The sequence below is a fragment of the Carica papaya genome, chromosome 7 (assembly GCF_054855325.1).
Source record: "Carica papaya isolate Zhongbai chromosome 7, ASM5485532v1, whole genome shotgun sequence".
NCBI classification, from domain to species: Eukaryota; Viridiplantae; Streptophyta; class Magnoliopsida; order Brassicales; family Caricaceae; genus Carica; species Carica papaya.
Window position 1 is genome coordinate 28,834,693 of NC_142315.1, and position 22,461 is coordinate 28,857,153.

General features: G+C 36.1%; 3 protein-coding genes across 5 annotated transcripts; 2 read left to right on the forward strand and 1 right to left on the reverse strand.

The window, feature by feature from the left end:
• Positions 1-406: 406 nt before the first annotated feature.
• Positions 407-12,142, reverse strand: FIP1[V] (FIP1[V]-like protein). The gene is made up of 9 exons (XM_022043558.2): positions 11,069-12,142; positions 8,177-8,430; positions 7,055-7,181; positions 6,910-6,978; positions 6,629-6,763; positions 6,291-6,392; positions 5,865-6,184; positions 3,608-5,201; positions 407-1,678 (listed from the first exon to the last, which is right to left on the reverse strand). Exons 1-9 carry the CDS (start codon positions 11,990-11,992, stop codon positions 1,121-1,123), a joined length of 4,083 nt encoding a protein of 1,360 aa, XP_021899250.1. The 5' UTR covers positions 11,993-12,142; the 3' UTR covers positions 407-1,120.
• A 467-nt stretch (positions 12,143-12,609) lies between these two features.
• Positions 12,610-17,462, forward strand: LOC110815670 (Transport protein particle (TRAPP) component). Its single transcript, XM_022043564.2, has 8 exons — positions 12,610-12,772; positions 13,347-13,435; positions 13,872-13,935; positions 14,994-15,071; positions 15,422-15,498; positions 15,600-15,666; positions 15,745-15,852; positions 17,106-17,462. The coding sequence occupies exons 1-8, from the start codon at positions 12,701-12,703 to the stop codon at positions 17,133-17,135; spliced, it is 585 nt and encodes a 194-aa protein (XP_021899256.1). The 5' UTR covers positions 12,610-12,700; the 3' UTR covers positions 17,136-17,462.
• An 895-nt stretch (positions 17,463-18,357) lies between these two features.
• LOC110815752 (Calcineurin-like metallo-phosphoesterase superfamily protein) lies at positions 18,358-22,178 on the forward strand. Of its 3 annotated transcripts, none has more exons than XM_088208133.1 (9): positions 18,358-19,136; positions 20,285-20,368; positions 20,456-20,490; positions 20,645-20,756; positions 21,131-21,219; positions 21,321-21,429; positions 21,657-21,784; positions 21,878-21,926; positions 21,999-22,178. In XM_088208133.1, exons 1-9 carry the CDS (start codon positions 18,945-18,947, stop codon positions 22,074-22,076), a joined length of 876 nt encoding a protein of 291 aa, XP_088064259.1. In that variant the 5' UTR covers positions 18,358-18,944; the 3' UTR covers positions 22,077-22,178. The 3 variants fall into 3 exon arrangements, 2 of the variants coding, with proteins under 2 accessions (XP_088064259.1, XP_088064261.1); XR_015813512.1 differs by having other exon boundaries at positions 18,366-19,136; positions 21,657-21,805; XM_088208135.1 differs by having other exon boundaries at positions 18,366-19,136; positions 21,657-21,805; positions 21,878-22,178.
• Positions 22,179-22,461: the final 283 nt, after the last annotated feature.

A 22,461-nucleotide genomic window follows, 5' to 3' on the forward strand; every position in this document is an offset into this window, starting at 1 on the left:
TTCAGTAACAAAAAAAAAAGAACAATAATTACTGAGTATACATTTATTATTCGTGAATGATATTATGAAAAAATGTGAGTAATTTAAATTACTATCAAAAATATATAGAATTACCCAAAAATTATGGCTATCGAATATAAAACCTCGTTTTAAGTATTAGCCTCGTATTATTCGATCGCTGTACTCATCACTCAGTGCTATCGCTGATCTACCACTATGCATATCATTCGATTACGACTCAGTATCAATCACTACACTCATCACTCATTCTATCGCTGTTCTACCAGTACAAATATCACCCATTATGTTCAGTTACTACTCGTATCATCCGACAACAAATAGAGCATAAAACAAGAGAAAAATACGAAGTACAGATTGATTATTCTCCCAGAAGAGAAGAGGGATGTCAAGTTAATTGCTGAAATCATTTCCTTTCCTCGTTTGTTAAATACTTATAACTCAAAAATGGAACTTTCTGAAATCGTTCCCGGTTTCCTGCCGGAGAAAAAAGTAAGGAGGAAAACTTATAGTTCGTATTTAAGCTACAGAATACAGGAGGAAGATAACAGAAAAACAACCACTAGACAACAGATAGTCTTAGCTTGTTCTCTTCTCGGACAACAGATAGTCTAGCTTGTTCTCTTCTCCGAGTCATACAAGATTTTCGTCATCTGCTGCTAGTTTTCACTTGGGAAGATTCTCAAGAAACAGCAATACTCCTGCTTTGAATTAGTGCCTGCTTGCTTGCTGGCCAGCTCCTGTGAAAGACTGGGAACATGACTCATTCAATCCAGGCCATGTCTTAGGAATACAATCCAAAAGGAGAATAAATGTAATATGTGCCACCATCAGTGACAAGTTTAATGTTACACCGACTGGTATATACACATAGTACTAAAGTATATGGAGGCCATGGCGTTAGGAGATTATTCTGAGACAAGTGGCCTGCCCAGAAACCCTAAATAAACCATTTTCGAAGTCGAAGGGGGCGATAGAAACTTATCGATTCCTGATCCGATGATTGAAGGCTGCTGCAGAATTGCCGAACACAAAACTAGTCCGGCCAAATAATGTCAGCTCCTCAATCTGATAGCAATTAGCCAAAATAATGTGTGAAGTATTAGTTACTGATCCATCTTCGTTTGCGAGCAGGTCGCTCCTGCTTGATCTCTGTATCCACGGGAGTTTCACTTTTGGCAGAAGGAAGAGCTTCACTCTCCATTTTCTTTATTGCCAACGCATCTTTGTCACTTGGCATTGGGAGCTTGAACCGCTCACTTCTCTTCTTAAGCTTCTCAACTGTATCTAAGTGTCGGTCCTCCAAAGATTTATCGACATCTTTGATCTCTGGATCGCCGCCACCCTTCTCCTCAGACAAAGAAAGCTGGTTGCCACTGGGATCAAGGACTTTTGCACTCTCACCTGGAAGTTCACTGGCTTTTGAAGAGCCGTTGTTATTCCTCTCACTCTCTTTGAACTTCAAGGAAGCCGATGACTTGCTGCCCATACTGTAATCCCTCTCCTTATGGCTTGTCCAACGTTCCAGCTTTGAGCGCCCTCTCCTTGAATCTTGCAGTTCATCATCCGAGGAAGCATCTTCCCTGTGTCTCCGGGAAGAGTTATGTTGGACTGGAATATTATTCTTGCCGTTTCCTGGCTCACTTGTACACTTTAAACCCTAAAAGAGACAAAACCACTCATGAAGACATAAGCTTAACTCCCCAAGAGAAGGGGCCAAGTATGAAACAACCTACTTGATGATATAAAAGGAGGTGAAGAAAGAACAAAATATAATGACCACAAATTCTTGCGATATGCCAATCCTACATCAATGAAGCTGACAAACAAACAGATTCCAGAGGAGAAAAAGTGAAACTTACAGCAAATAAGTCCATTCAAATCCACCCGGGAAAACCGAGTCTATGTCACACACAAACTCACGCAAACATATAAAGGAGCCACTGAAATCCACCTAGGTTCTTTTGAGATAATAAGTATTTTTCTTTGAGATAAAAAATCCATCTAGGTTAAGTACAGGTCTAGCTCACACTCTTTCACAAGACACATATACTGCAACTTCCACCTGTTTCGCTCCAATTTTCCAAAATTCATCAAAGATCAGACTGGAAAAACCTCGTTAATGTCAAGTGTATGGCATGTCCAATTTGATTATAAATGACTCAACATCAATTTTTTTAGTAAAAATAACTATATACCCATTGACACCAAGGAGATGCAGCCCGTACACAAAAGAATTTACAGCTCCAACAAAATGTATATAAGGTCTTCAAGATCCTTGCTAAAATAAAGTAGATGGTATCATAAATGACTCGATATCATAGCTAATGTATTTGCATATTATATGAATGCCACCAGCAAAAAATAGATATAGATCACTCCATCACCTATAAATCATAGGCGTCAAAGATGAGATCATATACAATGAATATGTGCCTTCACAGCAACCTATAATTCTGAAGCCTTAGATATTAAAATAAATCCATTTTCTTCGAGGAAAGGAGGGAGAAGAAAGAAAAAATATGATCATGAAACAAATCAAGAAGATACCGAGCCGATATGATATGATATTTTTTCCGTGACATTGAACACACACCTTGCACATTCAAGTTAGCGAAAGAAGGTTAAGCAAACTACCTTCATTAATAACCAAATATCCACCTCCGAGCTTCGCAATATAACACCACTCTACAAGAATGCTTAGCAAATCCTACGTATTTTATCATGGAAAGAAATCCTCAGATTCAAATTATGTATTGCCCATCTAGTATGTTGCTATTAATCTTGCCTTTTCAAAAGAAAACACCAGAATTAGAAGTTATTCCTTAGCAATTCCATTATGTAGAAGCTTATGCCTTCCGAGTCAAAACCCTGAATAAACATGCAGTCACATAAAATGTTCAAAGAAACCTATATTTTTGCCTTTGTGCAGCAACATATGCCTTCAAGTCCACATCCTAATAACCTAATTAATGGGTGCCAACTCAAAATATCCCATGAATTAAAGAGCATTGACTATTCATGACTAACAGCCTTACGATTTGGCTAACAATTTGAGGAAAAGAATAATTAACTATTCATTCTTGCCTCAACCTCACCCCTTAAGAAAATTTGCAATCTAAACAAAATAGACGGTCGCGAGCAGGTTTGTTCACTTAGCCATGAGATACCTTATGGCATTCTAGAAATGCTTACCCAGATATATAAGCATCTTTTCAACACTCCGCTTTTGCTATTCATTACATATTCCCTGTAAGTGGGAATCCAGATGGAAACCGTTGGTCAAGCAATTTGCACATGTACCTGACCCAAAGGACTTGTCCCATTGGTCATTTCTTCCCAGCATCACAGGTAAGGTGGCTGAGATACCTAGGGTTCTAATCCAAATTACAGACCTTAGGGTACATCATAAGGACATGAAATAAAAAATTGGCATATCTGGTTAGCACAAACAGGAGGTTTGAATACCATCAATCCTAATCAGAAGATTTATTTCTTTAATGGCGGCACGTTCCCCGACAACAAAACTTACAAGGACAGGCCTCCTTATCTTCATCAAAATTTATTTTCTTAAGTATATAGAATATACCATGTCATTAGTGTGACCACTTTGGTCTTCTTGGTTTCTCTTGGACAAGCTTACAGTGTTAAGATCTCCACCTTCAGATTCTTTATTCTTTCTCGTGTTGTCTCTGTGCTTTTTCTCTTGCACCCTTTGGTTATCAGAAGCTTCCGCAGCACGGTCATTACGAGTACTTGACCTTTCCTGCCGAGATTTTCTCTCATCATTATTTGGTTGGCTTTTTCGTGCATGAAAATCCTCACGACCCCTGTGATGTGAAGAATTGTCATCATCAATGCGTTCCCTTCTCTTCAGCTGTTCACCATATCGAATTGTGTCTTTGGCTTGGTACTCTTTGTCAGAACCTCTATACTCGTCCTTCGTCCGAGCATGGCTTACCAATCCTCTGTCTTCGGATGTACGCCCACTCCTTACAGTACTCCTCCCTTCTCTCTCCCGCTTAGACAGAATTTCTTCATGGGACTGTTTCAACCTATGCCATTCTTCCCGGTCTCTCTGCCTCTCACCCCTCTCTCTCTGCAACCAAATTTCATCTTTGTGCCTAACAGTGTGGTGATCATCATAATTCTCTCTAATTCTTTGTTGGTCATCTCGCTTTTGCTGGTCCAAGAAATCATCCCTTTCACGTTTTCGACGGCTTGTGGATTCTCTGTGGCCATGTATGATTTCAGGCCGATCAGAATGGTCCCTAAGATATTCCTCATCCTTCCTTCTCTTACTGTGGTAATCATCCGCTTCATACCTACTCTTCAAGTTATCATCTCGTTCCCTATGCCTCGAGCCAACATCCTTGTCATAATGAATTTTGTAGTTGCCATTATCTAACTGTTTTCTGTCAATCCTTTCATTTTCTCGAACCTTACCCCTGTGCCTGGATCCCGCTTCCTCTTCACGATCCCTCTTCCTTGAGTCTTCGCCCCTACTTTTTCTACCATAAGGGTCATCTTCTCTCAGTTGCCAAGCTCCATCAGGATCCTTTCTCCTATCAAAGCTCTCTGTTTTCATATATGGATGATGAGCCAATGTTTGATCAAAATCCCTATAAGAATACGAATCTTCCCTCCCTTTTACTGCCACATGAGTTCTTTCCAGGTCCTGTCTCCCATCACGATCTTTTCTACGGTAATTATGTTCATTTTCATCAAGTCGTTTCCTGCTGCTGCCGATTCGAGCAGAATGTCTATCTTGAACAACCTCCTCTTCTATACCATCTCTCCGTTTCTGATTATCTCTACTACTACCAGATCTTGCTTTACTGTTTTCACTACTTCTAGCAGCCTTTGAATCCTCCTCATCATCAAATGGTTCAACTTGAGAACTCACATTTTGTTTCTTCATGGAGTGAGGGACAATTCCATCTTTATCATTTATCACTTCCTCCTTCTCCATTACTGAACTTTCATCCGCATCAGGTGAAACATCTTTTTGCTCAATACTTGATTCCCTTGCATCCCTGACAGCACCAGGAGATGCAGGAAGACTACGATTACCGCCCATGCTTTCAGTTGACTCCTCTTGATTATCGAGGAACTTCTCGTCCTGCACACTGGGAGTAGGAGTTGGTTGAGGCGAGCTGTCATTAGCTCCTCCCTGTGTCCTCCTGAGAATTAGAACAAGTGTTCATTAACTTTAGGTGTAACTAATGGATCAAATATAAACCTAGACATCAAGGCCATATAAAACCACAAAAGAAAAAAAGAACAGCAAACAAGAACTCATTATGGGAGATTAACTGTCGTTAGCTTTGGATTGCAGTAGCAGAAAATTTTCATTTTGATGTCCATGAAAGAATGCACGCAAGCATATATAAGTAAAAATCATTAGCAAAGATGAAATAAGCAAGAAAATAGATTAAATGAATTTCATAGACCATTTTCCTTTCTACCATTCTCAAGATCTCCTTGAAACCTTTAATAAGGTCTCTTGATGCATCTGCAAATTTCCAGAAGTTATTACTGTCACCAGCATTATTGATACAGAAATATATGCAAAGATTTCCCAATGTCCAGATTTTCTCACTTGTCCCTTTTCAGATGTAGTTATTAATTTTAGTATGCATTATCAGTTCAGAATAGTATGCACTAGCTTCTACGCCAAACATCAAAATGAAGATGAAAAGAAAAGAACTACCTCTCATGTGATACAATGAAGCAAAATGCTACTTCAACTCTTTAACACAGCAGTAGCAAAATAGAACTTACAGAACTCATGATGACGAAAAATAGTACTATTCTATCTGAAAGAAGTCCTAGTTACTTGGTACCTCTCATCACCACGAGAATATACAGGAGTCTGACCCCTTGAAGCAGGACGATATTGAAGCGGTGCTTCTGGAGGAAAGGGCAAAGAACCATCTCCTTGAGTTGTTTCCTCATGAGCAGAATGAGCAAAAGATGCCCTTCCAATTTGCTTCTTCTTTTGAACATTGCAATCATAACTATCAGAATATTCAGTCTCAGTTGGTCCATTGTCATCAGCTATGTGGTCCCCTCTAAAATCTTCTTTTGGAAGATCATTTTCAGTCCTCTCCTGGACATCATTTTCAGCAGGGGAGGCATCACTAAAAGTGTCCTGCAAGACAATCTGTTTACAAAAATATCTTCAGTTAAATTGTATGGCCATAGCATAGCAACATAAATTCATTGCAGATTCACAGGTTATCCAATTAAAACGCAAATTCTCCGCCAACCTCAATGATTGCATCAGAATCACGGACACGAGGAGGACGAGTATCGATGGAAGGAAGACGTTCACCATAACCACCTTCCACCTGTATTGCTCTCCCAGTAGGCTGTTTGGAAACATATTAAGCAAGTTAGATTCAAAATGATATAAGAATGAATTTGATACTTTAAGACCACTTAGTATACTTTGTTGGACCCCCAAAACATATGCATGATAAGAGCCCATTTTGAAAACAAGTTTTACAAAAGTACAAATCCACAACGAAATTGTTTATGAAACAATCAATCACTCCTCCTGCCATGTCGCACATACGAAGAGATTAAAACTAGCAGGAGAACATACTAATGGTGGTCGCACGCGAGCTTTTGTCAAATCACTTTGTCCAACATCTGGCTTCCCAAAGTTAACGTTGTCAGATGGAACATCCTGAGCACCAGTTGCTGCAGCTAATTCCGGAGGCATATCGGGGTCATATTCCTAAGAGAAAAACAATAATAACGATAATAATTTAACCTCCATTCTCCAAAGTTGAAACTTAAGAAGCCATCTCATCTACATCAATCTCCTTAAGTGCTTTATGCAGGTAACATCAATTTTCCAGAGAAGTAAAAGCACCTCATTACCTGCTCTGTTCGCCCACTTTCATAAACACGAATTTTACTTTGCATGGTAGTCTCCAAGCGATGCTGTTCCTGTAGAAGTTTGAAGGATTAACTCTTATTTCTAATTTATGAATTTATCCATTATATAAAAGAAAAAAATGTTTACCAGCTGTTTGCAATAATCCTTCCAGCTATCCTCATTCAAACCAAAGTTGAAGAAATCAGAAATCTCAATACCAGGGTATTTCCATGGCTTTTCCTCAAAACCATCAATATCAACATCAAATATAGTCCTGAAAAAGCATTGGGCCAAGAAACACTTGTGAGCTCAATAACTTTTTGTCTGCTTTAAGAATTATAAATATGTCAGACAAAGATAATCCCAAAAATTCCAGAAATACATCCTGGAACAACCATTTGCTTAAATGCTAAGAAGCTATTGACACGGAAAATAAGTGTAGAATTCTCTCTCAACTTATTAGGTGGTTTCTTTTCCTTCTTGGAAGGGAAAAAACAAAAACAACTTCAAAAACATATTACACAGTGGTGCCAACAAATTCTCCACCCTCCCCCGCCCAAAAAAAAAGGAAAAAAAAATATTGATTATTTTTACTTTGGCTACTAATCCCTGATCGTAGACAAAGGCTATTGGTTTGGACACCTATCAACTATAGAGATTGTAAGATACTTCTTAAGTTAAAAAGTTGCATAGGGTGAAGCACTATGTCATTGTACCTGAAAAATCTTATAGAAGAGAAATAATCAACATAGCATTCATGATCTAGCACCAAGAAGCAAAAACTGAAATTTATCTAGAAGATAAAATTACAGGACCATCTGAAAGTTAAATTGTTTGTGGAGATGAATGCAGAAGCCAGCTTTCTATGTAAAAGGAAAATGTGGAAACATACAATCTAGAGTTTACTTATCTTCATTGCATCATTCCCAGCAATATTTTATAGTCATAACTTTAACACGGTACAACAATGTGGTAAAACTAATTTTCCTACATGTACAAAAGGAAAAGGAATTCACAAACATGTCAACAATTGAACAAGACAACGAAAATCAAACTACCGCAACAGTTTCCTTGCACTCTTAAATAGAAGATTCAAAAGATACAAATATTGATGACTCATCATGATAGAAATTAACAAAGATAACTATATGAGACAACAGAAGAAAATATAAGACAATAGAAGAAAATATAAGACAACAAATAACAAGCTAAAGGACTTTCATGAAAGCCAAAACATATAGCCATTATTTGCATCCAAATAAAAATTACTTGTGAGACGGAAGTGTAAATTCCAGTCCGCCACCAAAACCCCGCCCTGACATATTATTACCCCACGGCATTCCAAAGCCAGCATGGAAGCCTTTCTGCATGGTTTGAGCATTTTTTATTCCTGGTGGACGCCAGTCACCTCTACCACGGCCAGCCAAAGGAACCAAGTTTCCAAGAGGACGGATTTGACCGGGGGCACCCCCAGGACCACTTGTAGTTGCTCCGGGCACTGGTGCTGCACCAGGTCTAACATACTGCATGTGGTGGAAAATAGACCATAAGATTAATGGGAAAATGTAACTGGAATGACTTGGCTACAAATAGAAAGGAACTGCAACCCACAGCATCTATGTACAGAAGTTAAGCTTCACTACAAATGATTGAACTCCTAACAAACATGCATTTCCCTTTCAAACGCCAGCATGCGTGCACAGTTTGCAAATACATGCATGTATAATTTTTATACTAAAAAGTGTGCATACAATACAAGATCAAGGTCATATTTTCATCAAGTTTTTCATCATTTTTTCCATAAATATCAAAATTTTTAGTAGAAAGATAGAATATAAAAAATTACAAACATTATCCACAATATGAAAGCATTAAAAGCCAAACATCACGGGGAAAGAAAACCCTCCTCAAATAATGAAACAGTTTATAGTGCAACATAAATAAAACTAATAACAGAATAGAAAAAAAAAACTTAGGTGTAAGGAGGACACTGCTCAGAGTGACATATGAATGACATGAAAAAAAAAATTGATGGATCGAACAAAGAGCTCCATTTTTATTTTTGTCACAAAACATTTTGTTAATGTAAAAGTTCTCCCTTTAATTTTCAAGCACAAAAATAATGCAAAACTGAGAATTTTTATCACAAAGTTGCACTAGGGCAGTTAGAGTTTTATGATGGTTAGGAAAATGATTGAAACAAGCTGAAAGAAACAATTAGAGCAGGAAAGAACTCAACAGCTTTCAAAGTATTGTGGTACGGAAAAATGATTCTACACGTGAAATCAAGGATAATGTCCATAACAATCAATAAATACAGTTATTTGAACTGCACAGGTAAACAGACTGCAATTCATAATGCAACCAATGAAACAAGCAAAAATAAATTGGTTGCCACTGTTGATTGCACTTGTCTGAATCAAACAGATCTAAACAAGGATGGCAACAAGTATGCTTTGCTAACTTAAATTCATGTTAAATAAGTTAATTTCTTAACTTTGTCAGTAACACATCTGCATTTTCTTTCCCCTATCAAGGCTGTGTTAGTGCAGCAACCAGTGTTAACTGGTTACATATATTAATTTCTTCTAGATAATAAACTAAATAATTCACCACAAAAAAAGCAACAACTCTTCCCCATAACTGCTCCTCCTCAGAAATCCACTAGTGGCGAAAAGCATTGTATGATTGATCAATAGAATTTTCTTTTTTCTTTTGAAATAATAGATCAATGGAATATATACCATTACCTCCATTGCATTCATGAAAAACCCTCAAGAACTTGTTCACTTAAAATTTTGAGAAATGCCAACTTTAGTTCACTGCAGCAAGTCACCTCAGGAAAAATGAAATTTCTTCATGAACAGACCTCATTCAACCACCCACCCACCTAACAGCCTGCTTCTTCTCTTGGATCTTAGACTAAACTAAAGCATACAGAGAGTTTGAAAGATATACCAAAAAACTAAGGCTCCATCTTTTACATAAAAACATATCCCATTTCAATTTTTGACACAGATATGCTTTTATTATAAAAGCACAGATGCTAGTATGTATATGCATAATATGTAAATTATTTTTAGAACAAAGGATATTTACAGAGTTTATTTAGAACTCCACAATTAGGTCAACTAAACAAAGATAAAAATGATAAAAATTCAATCTCCATTTTAATTGGAACCAAAGAAGTGCATCCTAAATTGCATTAAAATTGTTGAAACTTAGAGCGTAGAGTTTCAATTACACTTAAATTCTTGGAGGTCTACTTTTATCCTAGTTCAATGGAATTTTCATTATCTCCTAGTTGAATCAAGCATGTATTTTGAAATGAACTTCATAAGACGAATTTATTTGTTCCAAACATTACACAAGTATTAAAAAAATCTAAAAAACATTTTCTCTTCAATTTCAGTATGTATAAATACGAGTATAGAAAAAAGAATTAAGGTTATACACTATGCGCGGCATAGATTCTTCATTCTTTCATATCTCCATACTAGTCTGAGACCCAGCAATCAGCATGTTAAAACTTTATAGACAAGGAATGGACTGACAATGTCAAGACTGCTCATCCATTGGCTTTGAGTTTCCAGAGAAAACACTATCAAGAAAGAACAGATGATTGGTCATGAAATCCCCCTTTACAGCAAGCATATTCACACATGTAAGGACTATGAACAGTTTTTGTTTCCTTGTTTGATCCGCTATCAATAATTAAATGGGAAGCTAGTAAAGCAGATCTAGTTGAATAAACAACTCTCATGACTGCTTCATATTTGAGTCCAATTATGTTTCTTACGGCTGCATATGTCAGTTTCACCTAATCGGCAATTACTATTCCTCAAACATAATTCTCAACATTCTGTAAAGATCAATAAGGACATATTGAAAGATTTATTTCCATTATATGCTTCTAAGAAAAACTACGTTACTTTAACGAAACCCTCACCATCGGCTGCTCACCTTGAGTCAATTAATCTAGTAACATAGGAAAGCAAACTCATCAATTTGTCATTTCACTAGTCAAAGAAACAAATTCACATTCATACTTATAGTTTACAAGTACAAATCCATGACCAGACTCTGAATTCCCAAAAAATGAAAAGGGGGCATCAAAACCCCATTTACAACACTAAATCTAAACAACATTTTAACACTGACCTTAAACTGAGAATGAAATGGATGGTATCCGTGATTGCTATAACCAATTCTTGGGACAGCTGCAGCTCCTCCAACACTGGCTTTCCCCACCTCTCCTGCCTCTTTCCTCTCTCCATCCACTGCCTGTGCTGTATCCTCGCCCCACTCCTGCTCCTCCATGATCGGATTTGCACCACTATCGGCCACAATAACAAGTTCATCATCATCCTCGTCATCATCACCCCCCATTCCTCCTCTCTCCATCCCCATCGGCCCATGATGAGTATTATCATTCAACACTATCTGCAAATCATCTTCACTGTCACTATCCCAATCATCTCCCTCTCCTTCTCCGCCACCAGTCGCTATATCTTTATCCTGGTCAATTCTTCCAGCGCTTTCAATATCTTCCTGATTTGCAGCCGACACAGGGACCGATGTTCCTCCACCACTGGCACTCGACAAGCCGGGGATTATCGGGTCATCCTCAAGTCCAGTATTAACTTCCTCAATATCGAATTTCACATCCTTATCATCAGCAGCAGCAACACCAGCTTCTTCACGGCTCGAGTCCTTCGAAGCTATCTTCGACAATTTCTCATCCTCCATCTCAAACGCACTTGCAGCTCGGCCTGAAACCTCCTCTCCCTGATCGCTTGAGATCGCATCTGGACCTGAAGGAGCTCGTAGAACCGCGCTGGAGTCACGCCCTAGGGTTTGGCTTGACGGTTTCGGGGGAAGAGCAGAACTAGGGAAGGAAGCTCCATGGAGTGCCGCACCATCATCGGATTGGAGATTGAGGTCGATCGGACGGGTGGATAGCGATGGACCAGAAGAGAGCTGTTGAGGCTGCTGAGGCTGCTGAGCCGTAGACGGTGCCGATGATAACGAAAATGGTCTGAGGACGTCCGTGTACAGATCTCCGAACTCGTCATCGTCTTCCATGAGAAAGATTGAGAGGAATTACAAGACGATGGATGATTTGCAGAGAGAAGGAGATGAGCTTGGACAAGGGTTTTGAGATTTGGGAGATGTTACCATTTCGAAGAGCAACGTCTTCTTCTTGTAGGTTTTTATGGACTGTCGTTTTTTTTTTTTTTGCCTTAAAAAAAATATATAATATATAATATATATTATTTCAGTTTTTACATTTATATGATTTTTCAGACTTACAGCGCGTGAGGAGCGAGTGTATTTTTCCAAGTGCATAATCCACTATTTTTAAAATTTTAATTTTTCTTAAAAATAATTGTTTTTTTTTTTCTCAAAAAAAAAATAACTCTTGATTATTTCATTTTTTTTTTTCATTTCCTCGCAATAAACATAAAAATTTTAAGACAAAAAACTATAATTTTGATATTATTTACAATTAATTTTAGATTTATTATTTATATTTAATATTAATTTAGAATAAAATTTAAAATATAATATTTATTGGAGTTTCTGTAAGCGTATAAAAATTCACAAATTAAAATATTTTTTGTAAATTTAAGTAAATAAATTGTACGGAGAAATTTTATAATAATTTAGAAATAATTTATAATAAACAAAATATTTTGTTCAAATGTCAATTGGGCTTCAGAATTTCCCTAAACGAACTTCATTCGATTTGATCAATCGACAGAGAAACAGGGAGAAAGTAGAGAGGAAAGTATGATCGGAGTAGGGAAGATTAAGCAATACTCTAACGTCCTCGACAAGCCGCTCAGCAAGGGTAAACAAGAGGTCTCTCTCTCTCTCTGTCTCTCCGCTTCTATTTCCTATTCCTGATTGGATGCTTGGAAAATGCAGAGGAAAAAGAGAGGAAATCAACTTGAAACGGGAAGCTTTACTATCTGTAGCTACGTTTTTTTTTTTTTCTAGTTTCTCTATTTCTCACCTGGCAAATTGGAGTTTTAGATCCCTAGCAGTAGTTGCCATTTTATGGCTGGATGAATTTTGTCGATCTTTTATATGAAATTTGTTTTAGTGAAATCGAGGGGTTTCATTTGGAGTTAATGATTGAATTTTAGTTTACGAAATCAGTTTTGTCATTTGATTCACCGAACTGAATGGCTTATACCATTGGTGAACTGAGCGTGCGTTGTCTTGTCATTGGCTTATTTGAACAGGGAAATTAGTTTAAGTCTAATCGAAGCAACTGAAAATGTGAGATTCAAGCCTTTGTTTCCTGTTCTTTGCCTGCGGTTACTATAGCAATCAACTGGAGTATAGCTGTGATCTGGAGTTGTTTTATTCTGAAGGGAAACATTTTTAGTTTTTATTAGTGGATTGATGATGGTGTGGTTTTTTTTCCCAGGTCAGTTTGAGTGCCTTTGCGTTCTTGTTCTCGGAGCTTGTGCAGTACAATCAGACACAGGTTGACAACATTGCTGAACTTGAAAGAAGGTAATTTACTAGATTGACTCTATTAGTTTCATATAAATTGTATTATTGATACTGGGGTTTTTAGTTTTTGCGTGCATGTATATTATATATTCCCATTTTGTGTCATTGTTGAAGGGGTGGAGGGAAAAGAGAAGAAAATGAAAAACATGGATTTAATTTATGACAAATATGGAGGAAAAAGAGCAAGTAATTTCAAAATGACTAATGGCATCAGGTTGCAAGTAATGAAAATCTAACAGAAACTCTAATTTTTCCCACCTATTTTGTGGAAGTTAATTAGCACAAATAGTTAGACTTTGGCATTAGAGTTTAAGAAGCTGGAAAAAAAATTGCAGTGATGCAGAATTTTAGGTGATACCAATGATGCTATGTTTTTATTACTGTCTCAAAATTATATTGTAATTTGTTTGGGTCATGCTTCACGGGAATGGACCAGGCTGGAGGATGCAGGGTATGCTGTTGGGGCCCGAGTTCTGGAACTTCTTTGCCACAGGGAGAAGGTACAACAATGATGTAAAGGCATATGTAATAGAAAACATTCTATCTGAGGCTTCTAGATTTTACTCATGTTGAAATGTCCTGGTCATAATCTTGACTTTTGAAAGGTGTTTTTTTCTTTAATTGATCAGCGGTACCTCTATTTGCTCAAATTGGACAGACTATAAGCATTATGTATATCCATTAATTATAAGCAATGCATCCGTTATGGTTTATTCTCCTTCGTAGTTTCATCTTAGTGGTGTGTGAACAATGATTAAGTGATCCCCAACACTTCACACATTTGCCATATATACAATGCAGTTACATTCTCGAAATTGGTATGGACATTAGACCTTAAATTTCACTGTAAATCATGAAGGAGACCCATTTTTTAAATTAAAAAATAAAAAATAGTGTAGCATAATGCATTTACAAGCACCAAGGGGGTGCAAACCCGTGAAGAAGACTAGTTACCTATGCTTGATATTCTAAATATGAACATTCGAGTAGTGTAGTTAATCAATTTCTCTCTTTTGCATGCAAAAAAAAAGTGCCTTTTTCTTCAAATTGGAGCTGTTAATTTGGCGTTCTATTTGCTTTTGTAAATCTATAAATTTCCTGGACAAGACAATTCAGGCTGTCCACACATTGCTGTATTATTTATACAGCCTCTACAATGAAGAAATTGAAAAGGTGTACTGGGCCTTCCCACATGTTTCACCTGTTATTTCACGTGGAATCATGATTTTTTGTTTAGGGACAATATCACGTGGAATCGTGATCTATATATGTTTCATTTGGGCTACAGTGATGGATTAAAATGTGGAAAATCTTGGAGAAATTTGGCAGTTGGTTTTGAGTCACACTTACATCTGATAGTATTGATCCTTTCTTCATGTTCTAAGTGTTCTACGATGATGTTTAGATTGCTGCAAATTTAGCACGTGGAACTTGAACTGACATTTAATGTTCCACTGGTCTTTTTTCATTTTGTGCATCGTATAGGTTGATACATTTTTTTTCGTGTGTGTGTGTATGCTGTACCTTGGCACAAGTAACAAAATACTTCTATTTACAGGGAAACAGAAGGGAGACTCGATTGTTGGGTATTTTGTCTTTTGTACACAGCACCGTGTGGAAGGTTCTTTTTGGAAAGGTAAACAAGTTTTGTCTCTTCATCAATATTTGTTGGATGGAGTTGGTGGGACCTGATTTCAACTTCTTTTTCTTTGGAACAATGTGTTGCTCCTGACAACCCGGCCCCACGCACGCACTCACACAAGCACATAGCCGTGATTGTCACATGCCCATTGTCTCTTTACATAACTTTCCTATGCAATCTGAAAAGATAAATGTAAAGTTGTGCAGCTAGTTTTAAAGTTGGGATAGAGTAATCTCATTTTCTTCCCGTCAGTGTGTCCTGCAAATGTACTCTGTGTTCACTTAGTTATCTTAGGTAGCTTCCGTGATATTTATCCAACAACTTTCTCTTTGTTATGGTGTTAGGCAGCTGATTCACTTGAGAAAGGAACTGAACATGAAGATGAATACATGATTAGTGAGAAGGAGCTCCTTGTAAACAGGTTACAGTTTGTTGATGACCTATATTCGTTAAGTAGCTGTTTTGACTAGTTGAACCAGTTAGGTTAAATTCCAAAACTAATTATTTATTCCTCATTTATAGATTTATTTCAATTCCGAAAGATATGGGGACATTTAATTGTGGAGCATTTGTTGCTGGAATAGTTAGGGTAAGTGTTTAACTGTTTTATGTGTTGACAGATGGCTTAGTGAATAAAAGCTCTTATCAACTCCTTTGCCCTTTGAAGGGAGTTTTGGATGGTGCAGGTTTTCCAGCAGTTGTAACCGCCCACTTTGTGCCAATGGAAGGACAACAACGACCCCGCACTACCATTTTGATAAAGTTTGCTGAAGAGGTTAGATGCTAATATTGTTATTTATATGGGTAATTGCTTGCAAATTGAATTCCTTGAAACGACCTGAATTACTTGCAAAATGGCTGAGGATTCCTCTAATTACTAGGACCAGTGAACTTCATAATGTAGTGAAAGAATATTTGATCTTCACTAAATAAATAAATGGAATTATCAAAATAAGCCTTTTCAGATGATCATTTTTATAAAGTTCTTTGTTGCCATTGCTTTTTATTAAGCAATACAAGGTGTGATGGGTATTTAATATGTGACAAGAAAAAGTCACTTCTGAGATCTAATAAGAAAAAACTATTATTCCCCTGGGTATCCAAATTGGTGTTTGGTGTATTAGCTAGAATTGGTGCAAGTATGACCAGACATTTTCTTGACCTTTATAGTCATGCCAAGGAAATTGATAATCTCCTGCAGAACAAGGGCCTGCTAGCTAGTTTTCTTCTCCCCTTTTCTGTACCAAATTCTCTTAACATCTGACTATTAGTTTCTTATATATAACTAGATGTCTTAAGTAAATCTGTTGTTCTTTGAAAAATTGAAGACATGTCTATTGCAACACTATAAATGGCATTAACTGTAAATAGGATGGTGTAAGTTTCAAGGGGCTTGGATTGAAAATTTGAGAGAAAAGAAGAAACATAATTTTTTTTCCTTTTCTAGTCAAAAGATGATTCTTATTCAAATTTAACAGCTAAACTTAATTCCTATTTTTCCAATATTTGAACTTCTTCTCATTCATTAACAGTGTTTTTAACTCATTTTAAAGATTTTTTAACTGAACTTTTATGGAAGATCAGACTAGAATTGCTCTAAAAAATCAACTCTTTGATGGTTGGTTGCGTAGAATCAATAGTGCATTTTGTACCACTTAGGAATGTCAGGTTACTAATTTATTATAATCAAATATTATCTGGTGATGCACTGTTTATATATAATCCAGATGAAACTTTCATTTGAAAATGCTTCTAGATCCTCAAGAGGATCAATATATACTCATAAAGGATTCTGTTTGGGTTTTGCCAAACATTCTTCATGATGGCATTTACAATTATTGAGATTCAATTTTTTAACTGTAGCTTGGATTATATGCAGAGAACATGAAGGATTACTCCCCTCATGTTTTGTGGGAGTCTTTCTTTGCAACATAAATTAGCTGCATTTTTCACTGCTTGTCTGTAAGTTTCTAGACACTTCATATGGTGGGAACATTGTTTGACTGAACTTTCTCTTTCCCAAATCAGGTGTTACGAAGAGAAGCCAGGTTAGGTTGATATTAAATCATAGTGTGTTGTGCAACGACATGACTGACAATTGTCGCACATCGGAAAACAAATCCAAGTTCCTACCTGGCAGCCGCGGACGAATTTGAACTCATTTTAACTAAATGGCAAGCTCTGGTGCACTTGAATCTTCCATCAACTATATTTGTTGAATATAATGGTTATTACTTTTCGTTGTTCGTTTATCTAAAAACAAAATCTTATCACCGTCCCTCAGTTGTTTGGCTTTAGCATTACCACGAACTTGAGAACTAGTATTCCATGAAAGATATTAGTTAAATTTGTGTTTTAAGAGAACATCACACCAGTTAGAGTCAAGTCTTTTCTCTCATTGTCCGTCAAAATTCTGGCTTGATATAAACTCGAAATAGTGTTCCATCCGGAAGATCGGTTGAAAATTATGTTCAACGCGCTAATGAGATTCTGTCTTTCGAAAAAACCTGCCAATGATTTCTTAGATCGGGAGTAAGCAGTGTCGCGGAACAGACACTTGCAGGATTTTGATTCATATTTCTGTAAACCTAAGGTGGAAATTTTTGTTTTGTTATTTGAAGAAGGCATTGGACTGTCTGTCAACCAATTACTTATGTTTCCCTAGTTTTGTGTGTTGTGTTGTGCCTTAATTAGCTTGGATGTGGTTCTAAGGGTGTGTTTGGGTAAACTAAATTGTTCGACAATTTAGCTGTACTGGTTTTTTTTTTTTTTTTTTTAAATAAGTTAAGATCAAAATATTATGAGTGTATAACTTATTTTAATACTATTTTTATTTAATATAAATTAGTACAAAATTTAGTATAACTTATTAACATTTATAACTTGTAAATGTTTATAAGTTAATATTTAATATGGATTGATTTAATTTTACAAGGATAAATTTTGTATTTTTACATATAAACAAAAAAATTTAAATATATATATATATGAAATTGACTTAATACCCTAATTAGAAAAAGTATTACTTTTTTTAATTCAAAATTAAAAAACTATTTCTCTAGTTAAAAGAAAAATAAAAAATAAAAAATAAGTCGATAATTATATACATATATATATTTATTTATTTATTTAAAATAAGTTAATTATAAAAAAAAAAAAATATTTAGTCAACGAATAAAAAAACAATAACGATGATCTTCCTCAAACAAACGAGCTGCTGCCATCTGGGAGTTTCAGGTCCATGTCAGCACCTCCCACTTCCATCATCATGCTACCTCCGTGCGCAGCTGGCTCTGGGATCTGGCATTATCTCTCCATCTACGTCAACGTCATCAGTAATTGATAAACTTTGTGGGACGAACTTCCTTTCAATTAATTATTTTAGCGTGATTAACCTGTCAAATTAAGAAAAACGAAGGCTTTTCCAATTTCTAGCGATTGTACATGCGTTTGAATCAAGATTTACTACCATTAATGACTTACCCATGTGAATTCTCATCCCGAATGTCGACAAAAAAACAAGTTTTACGTCGCGACTTGGCCCACCCACCAGCTATGGTTGCCATTCACGTTCTGGTTAATTCTTTTTTTTTTTTTTTCTCTTTTGCTGATAGTTTCTGTCCCGGTCTACTGTTTATGGCATTTGCTTCTTCGGTTCTTATCGGATTATTCGTGATCACATGCCGATCATGTCATCGACCTGTTGTAATCACGTAAATATAAGTATCTTTATCAGATTTGAGATGGTACTGGTTTTTATATTCAGATCTATCTTGTGATGCGAATAAACAGAGGAATCCATTGATGAGATAACGAGGAAAAAGAAAAAGTTGTGTGTGTGTGGAAAAAGAAAAAAAGAGAAGGAAAATGAAAAACCCATCTTGGGTTTGTACGTTGGCCGTACAGCTAACTCTCTGTTTAGCCCTCTATGGTGCTCTCCACTTGGGTCAGCCCCAGAAGTTGATTTGCCAGGTCGGAGTTGGATCTTTTAATGTTTACTTCATTAGTGTTACAGGAGGTTTTAGAGCTTCAAGACAACAGACCCGTCTACTCAAACTGGTGAGTTTCTCATTCTTTACACTGAATTTCTACAGATTGTTGGGTATTCTTTGAAGTTTTTGAAGGTTTAATGGTTTGTTGTGTTTCTGTTTTTATGTACATTGACGTTTGTAGATGAGGAAAATACATGTATAGAAATCATATATGTTACTTATCATTACGATTCAGTTTTTGTTAATGAACGTGTTAAGGTATGTTTCCTCCGGTTAAGTAGCTGGAATTTTTCCTAAATTCATATAGTTTTGTACAATAATTTGTGTTGATTTTTGTTTATGTTTGTCTTCTTCTTCTTCCTTTTCTAAAAGGAGATTGTTCAGACTTTAGAGGATGCGTTATACTCATTACTGTAACTCTTCTTTTTCTGATCTTTAATAATACTTCTTTCTTATCAAAAACAAAAACAAAAAAGAAAAAGAAATTTGCAGCATTAAGAAGAATATTCTTGTTCTTCTTTTTCTTCTGGAAAAAAGAGAGATTTCTAGCCGATAGAATCTTCAAACTGGTCAGTTTTGTACACAAAGTTCAGTTTGAATCTCTACCAAACTTTGATAGATGCCAATGCTTAACTATATCAATGGCAGAACCAAATACAGCTCTTGGACTGTACTGACATGCGTAGTAATGTGGGTTATATTTCATAATTGGGTTACAGTGCCATGTTTTCTGTGGGTTGCTTGCTTAGACATATGGGTTACATTTGATAATGTTGGTTATATTGCCATATTCTCTGTGGGTTGCTTGGGTTTAGAGGTTACTTTGGGAGTAAGTTCTAACTTTCCAGTAGAGAATTAGACCAGTACATAGCATCCAGGATCCACCCAGTTTCATATATGAGAAGGGTTTTTCTCCAATAAGACTGTGAAAGAGAGAGATGATGAGACCTTGTCTTATATCGCAGATGGTATTTCACATACAAAAGATGTTTTTTGGGCTTTCTTTCTCATTGCCTGTAACTTGGTCTGTATTTAGCATTTTCTCGCCTAGCACTCTTGTTTTCATATGGATCTTGATATTTGGTTTGACCGATCAAATTCTGTGTTCTTGGATATTGGGTTTGATTGATTGAACTACATGTTCTTTTTCTTTTGCCTTTAAAATTTTCTAATTTGGTTTTTCTGGTCTTGTTGGATGTCTCTTGATCAATAAAGATGGAGAATGTGGCAAAAGCTTATAAAGCAGAGTTTGTGTTGGACATTACTGAGCTTGGGGAAGATGATCCACTCATGCAGAATGTAAGATAACTTTATTCTGCCCATAAAGTTTTTCAATATCAAAACATTGGCATTTTCGAATGCTTCTGATAGACTTATGTTTTGCAGGCTACCGAGCTATTTCGATCACTGGAAATTCCCTGGTATAACCTCATCACTTTACCAATCATTCTTTGGCTTGCGAATATTTGCATAAAATGTTGCTGTTGCCATTGCGATATATAGTTATCCTAGTTGTAAAAGACTCTTTTCTGTTTCAATGGTCCTGCAACTGGTTATTGAAGGTGAACCTTGTAGGTTTGCTACCAGAGCTTCAAAACGACGAGAAGCTGGCTACTTTATAGAGCAGATCGAACTGCCTTCTGGGAATTCCCTGGACATTATCGGTATTGATACTGGCAAACTACTGGTAGGTGCTTCCTTTTTTATTCTCCAGAATTTTAAGTTTGGATTGCTTGTTGATATAACTGAGCGAAAGCTCTTCCACCATAAGCAAGTACTTTCTTCTTGAATCCGCCTGATATAATGGTATATTGAGAAAAAGCTACTGCACTGTCCTTTAATTATATGACTTGGATTAGCTGGAGCATTCAATTGCAGGATTAACCACACACCAGACATGATGCCCTAGTTTCAATCTTCATCAAGTTTCTGCATGTCTGAAATTTGCACCAGTACATAAGATTCATTCCCAGAATAGCAACACATCAATTCATAAGATTTAACTGTAACCAGTATCATCATGTTTCTTTTCTCTAACTAGGCTTCCTATGAAACTTTAAGGACTCAACACTAATGGAATCATCCAGAGGCACCAATAACAGTCAGTTAAACTGGCTAACGAGGACCCTAGGGGCAACCGATGCTAACTGGTAAAATATCATAATTGGCTACTAGCATGCTATCTAATATATATAATCGAGTAAATGCTACAAATTAGAGACACTGATTTCTTCGTCATCGTTGAATCCAGGCGTGTGGTTGTTGGATTCGACCCATTGTTTTCCTGCAAACACAATGCAGAGCAAACTAGAGGAAATCAAGTAAATCAACTTCATCAGATTTTTCTGAAATTTGGAGTGGTAAGAAGTTAAGCATGATTTTATTCAGCATTTGGTTAGTGAAATTTGTCAAACTGGTTTTGGGAGATTACTGTGATGATCTGAAGATTCGTACAATACCCAAGTCATCGTAACTTACAACCGATTACATGCTAGATTCATTATAAAATTAAACTGAATAACATATAACCCCCATTCAAAGTCACAACAAAACTTTTGCTCACTCTGAACCCTCTCTTGATCTCAAGAATGCATATCTAAGCAAGCAAGGTTGCACCAACTACGCGCGTCTAGACGCTGTAAGTTACATTGGAAATCCAGGACCGGTCGAAGAATTTTACACGGCTCCTATAACCGGAATCTCAGCTTTCAAACAGTGAGCCATTCCTCTTCCTTAGTAAGCTTCTGCAATATAAACTGAATTCGAGAGAGAAGCTATTGGCTCTTAATTTACATTTGATTTCCTCAGAGAAATGGCAAATGGGTTCCTTCTCCACAGAGTCAGCTCATTAGAGATTGTAAGTATCCAATCCTTTTTCCTTTAGTTATTTGATATATGTAATTATACACACAACAATTTTCAATGGCAGGTCACTCATTTTGTGAACTCAGATGGGGAAGTCATGTGCAGAACTAGAGTTCAACAAAGAGGAAGAGAGGTTATGTGAGATTTCCTCATAAAAATTTGTAACCCAATTTTCATTTTAGTCAAATTATAAATGCCAATCTACTCATTATTTACTTTAAATAAAAATATATACATATCACTATATAGTTGGTATATATATATATATATATATATATTAATTATAACATAATTTTTTAATAAAAATATATAAAAATGTACAAATTGATTGAAGTATATAAATTTTTATAAGGAAAAAAAATATTATTATATTTTTATTAATAATATAAAATTTATTAATAATGATTAATTTATAATAATTAATTAAATAAAATTAATAATATATTTTGTGGGATTATAATGAATAAATTAAATTAGTTTTTAATAAATGAACGAATATTATATAATAATTTAATTTTTTAATTAAA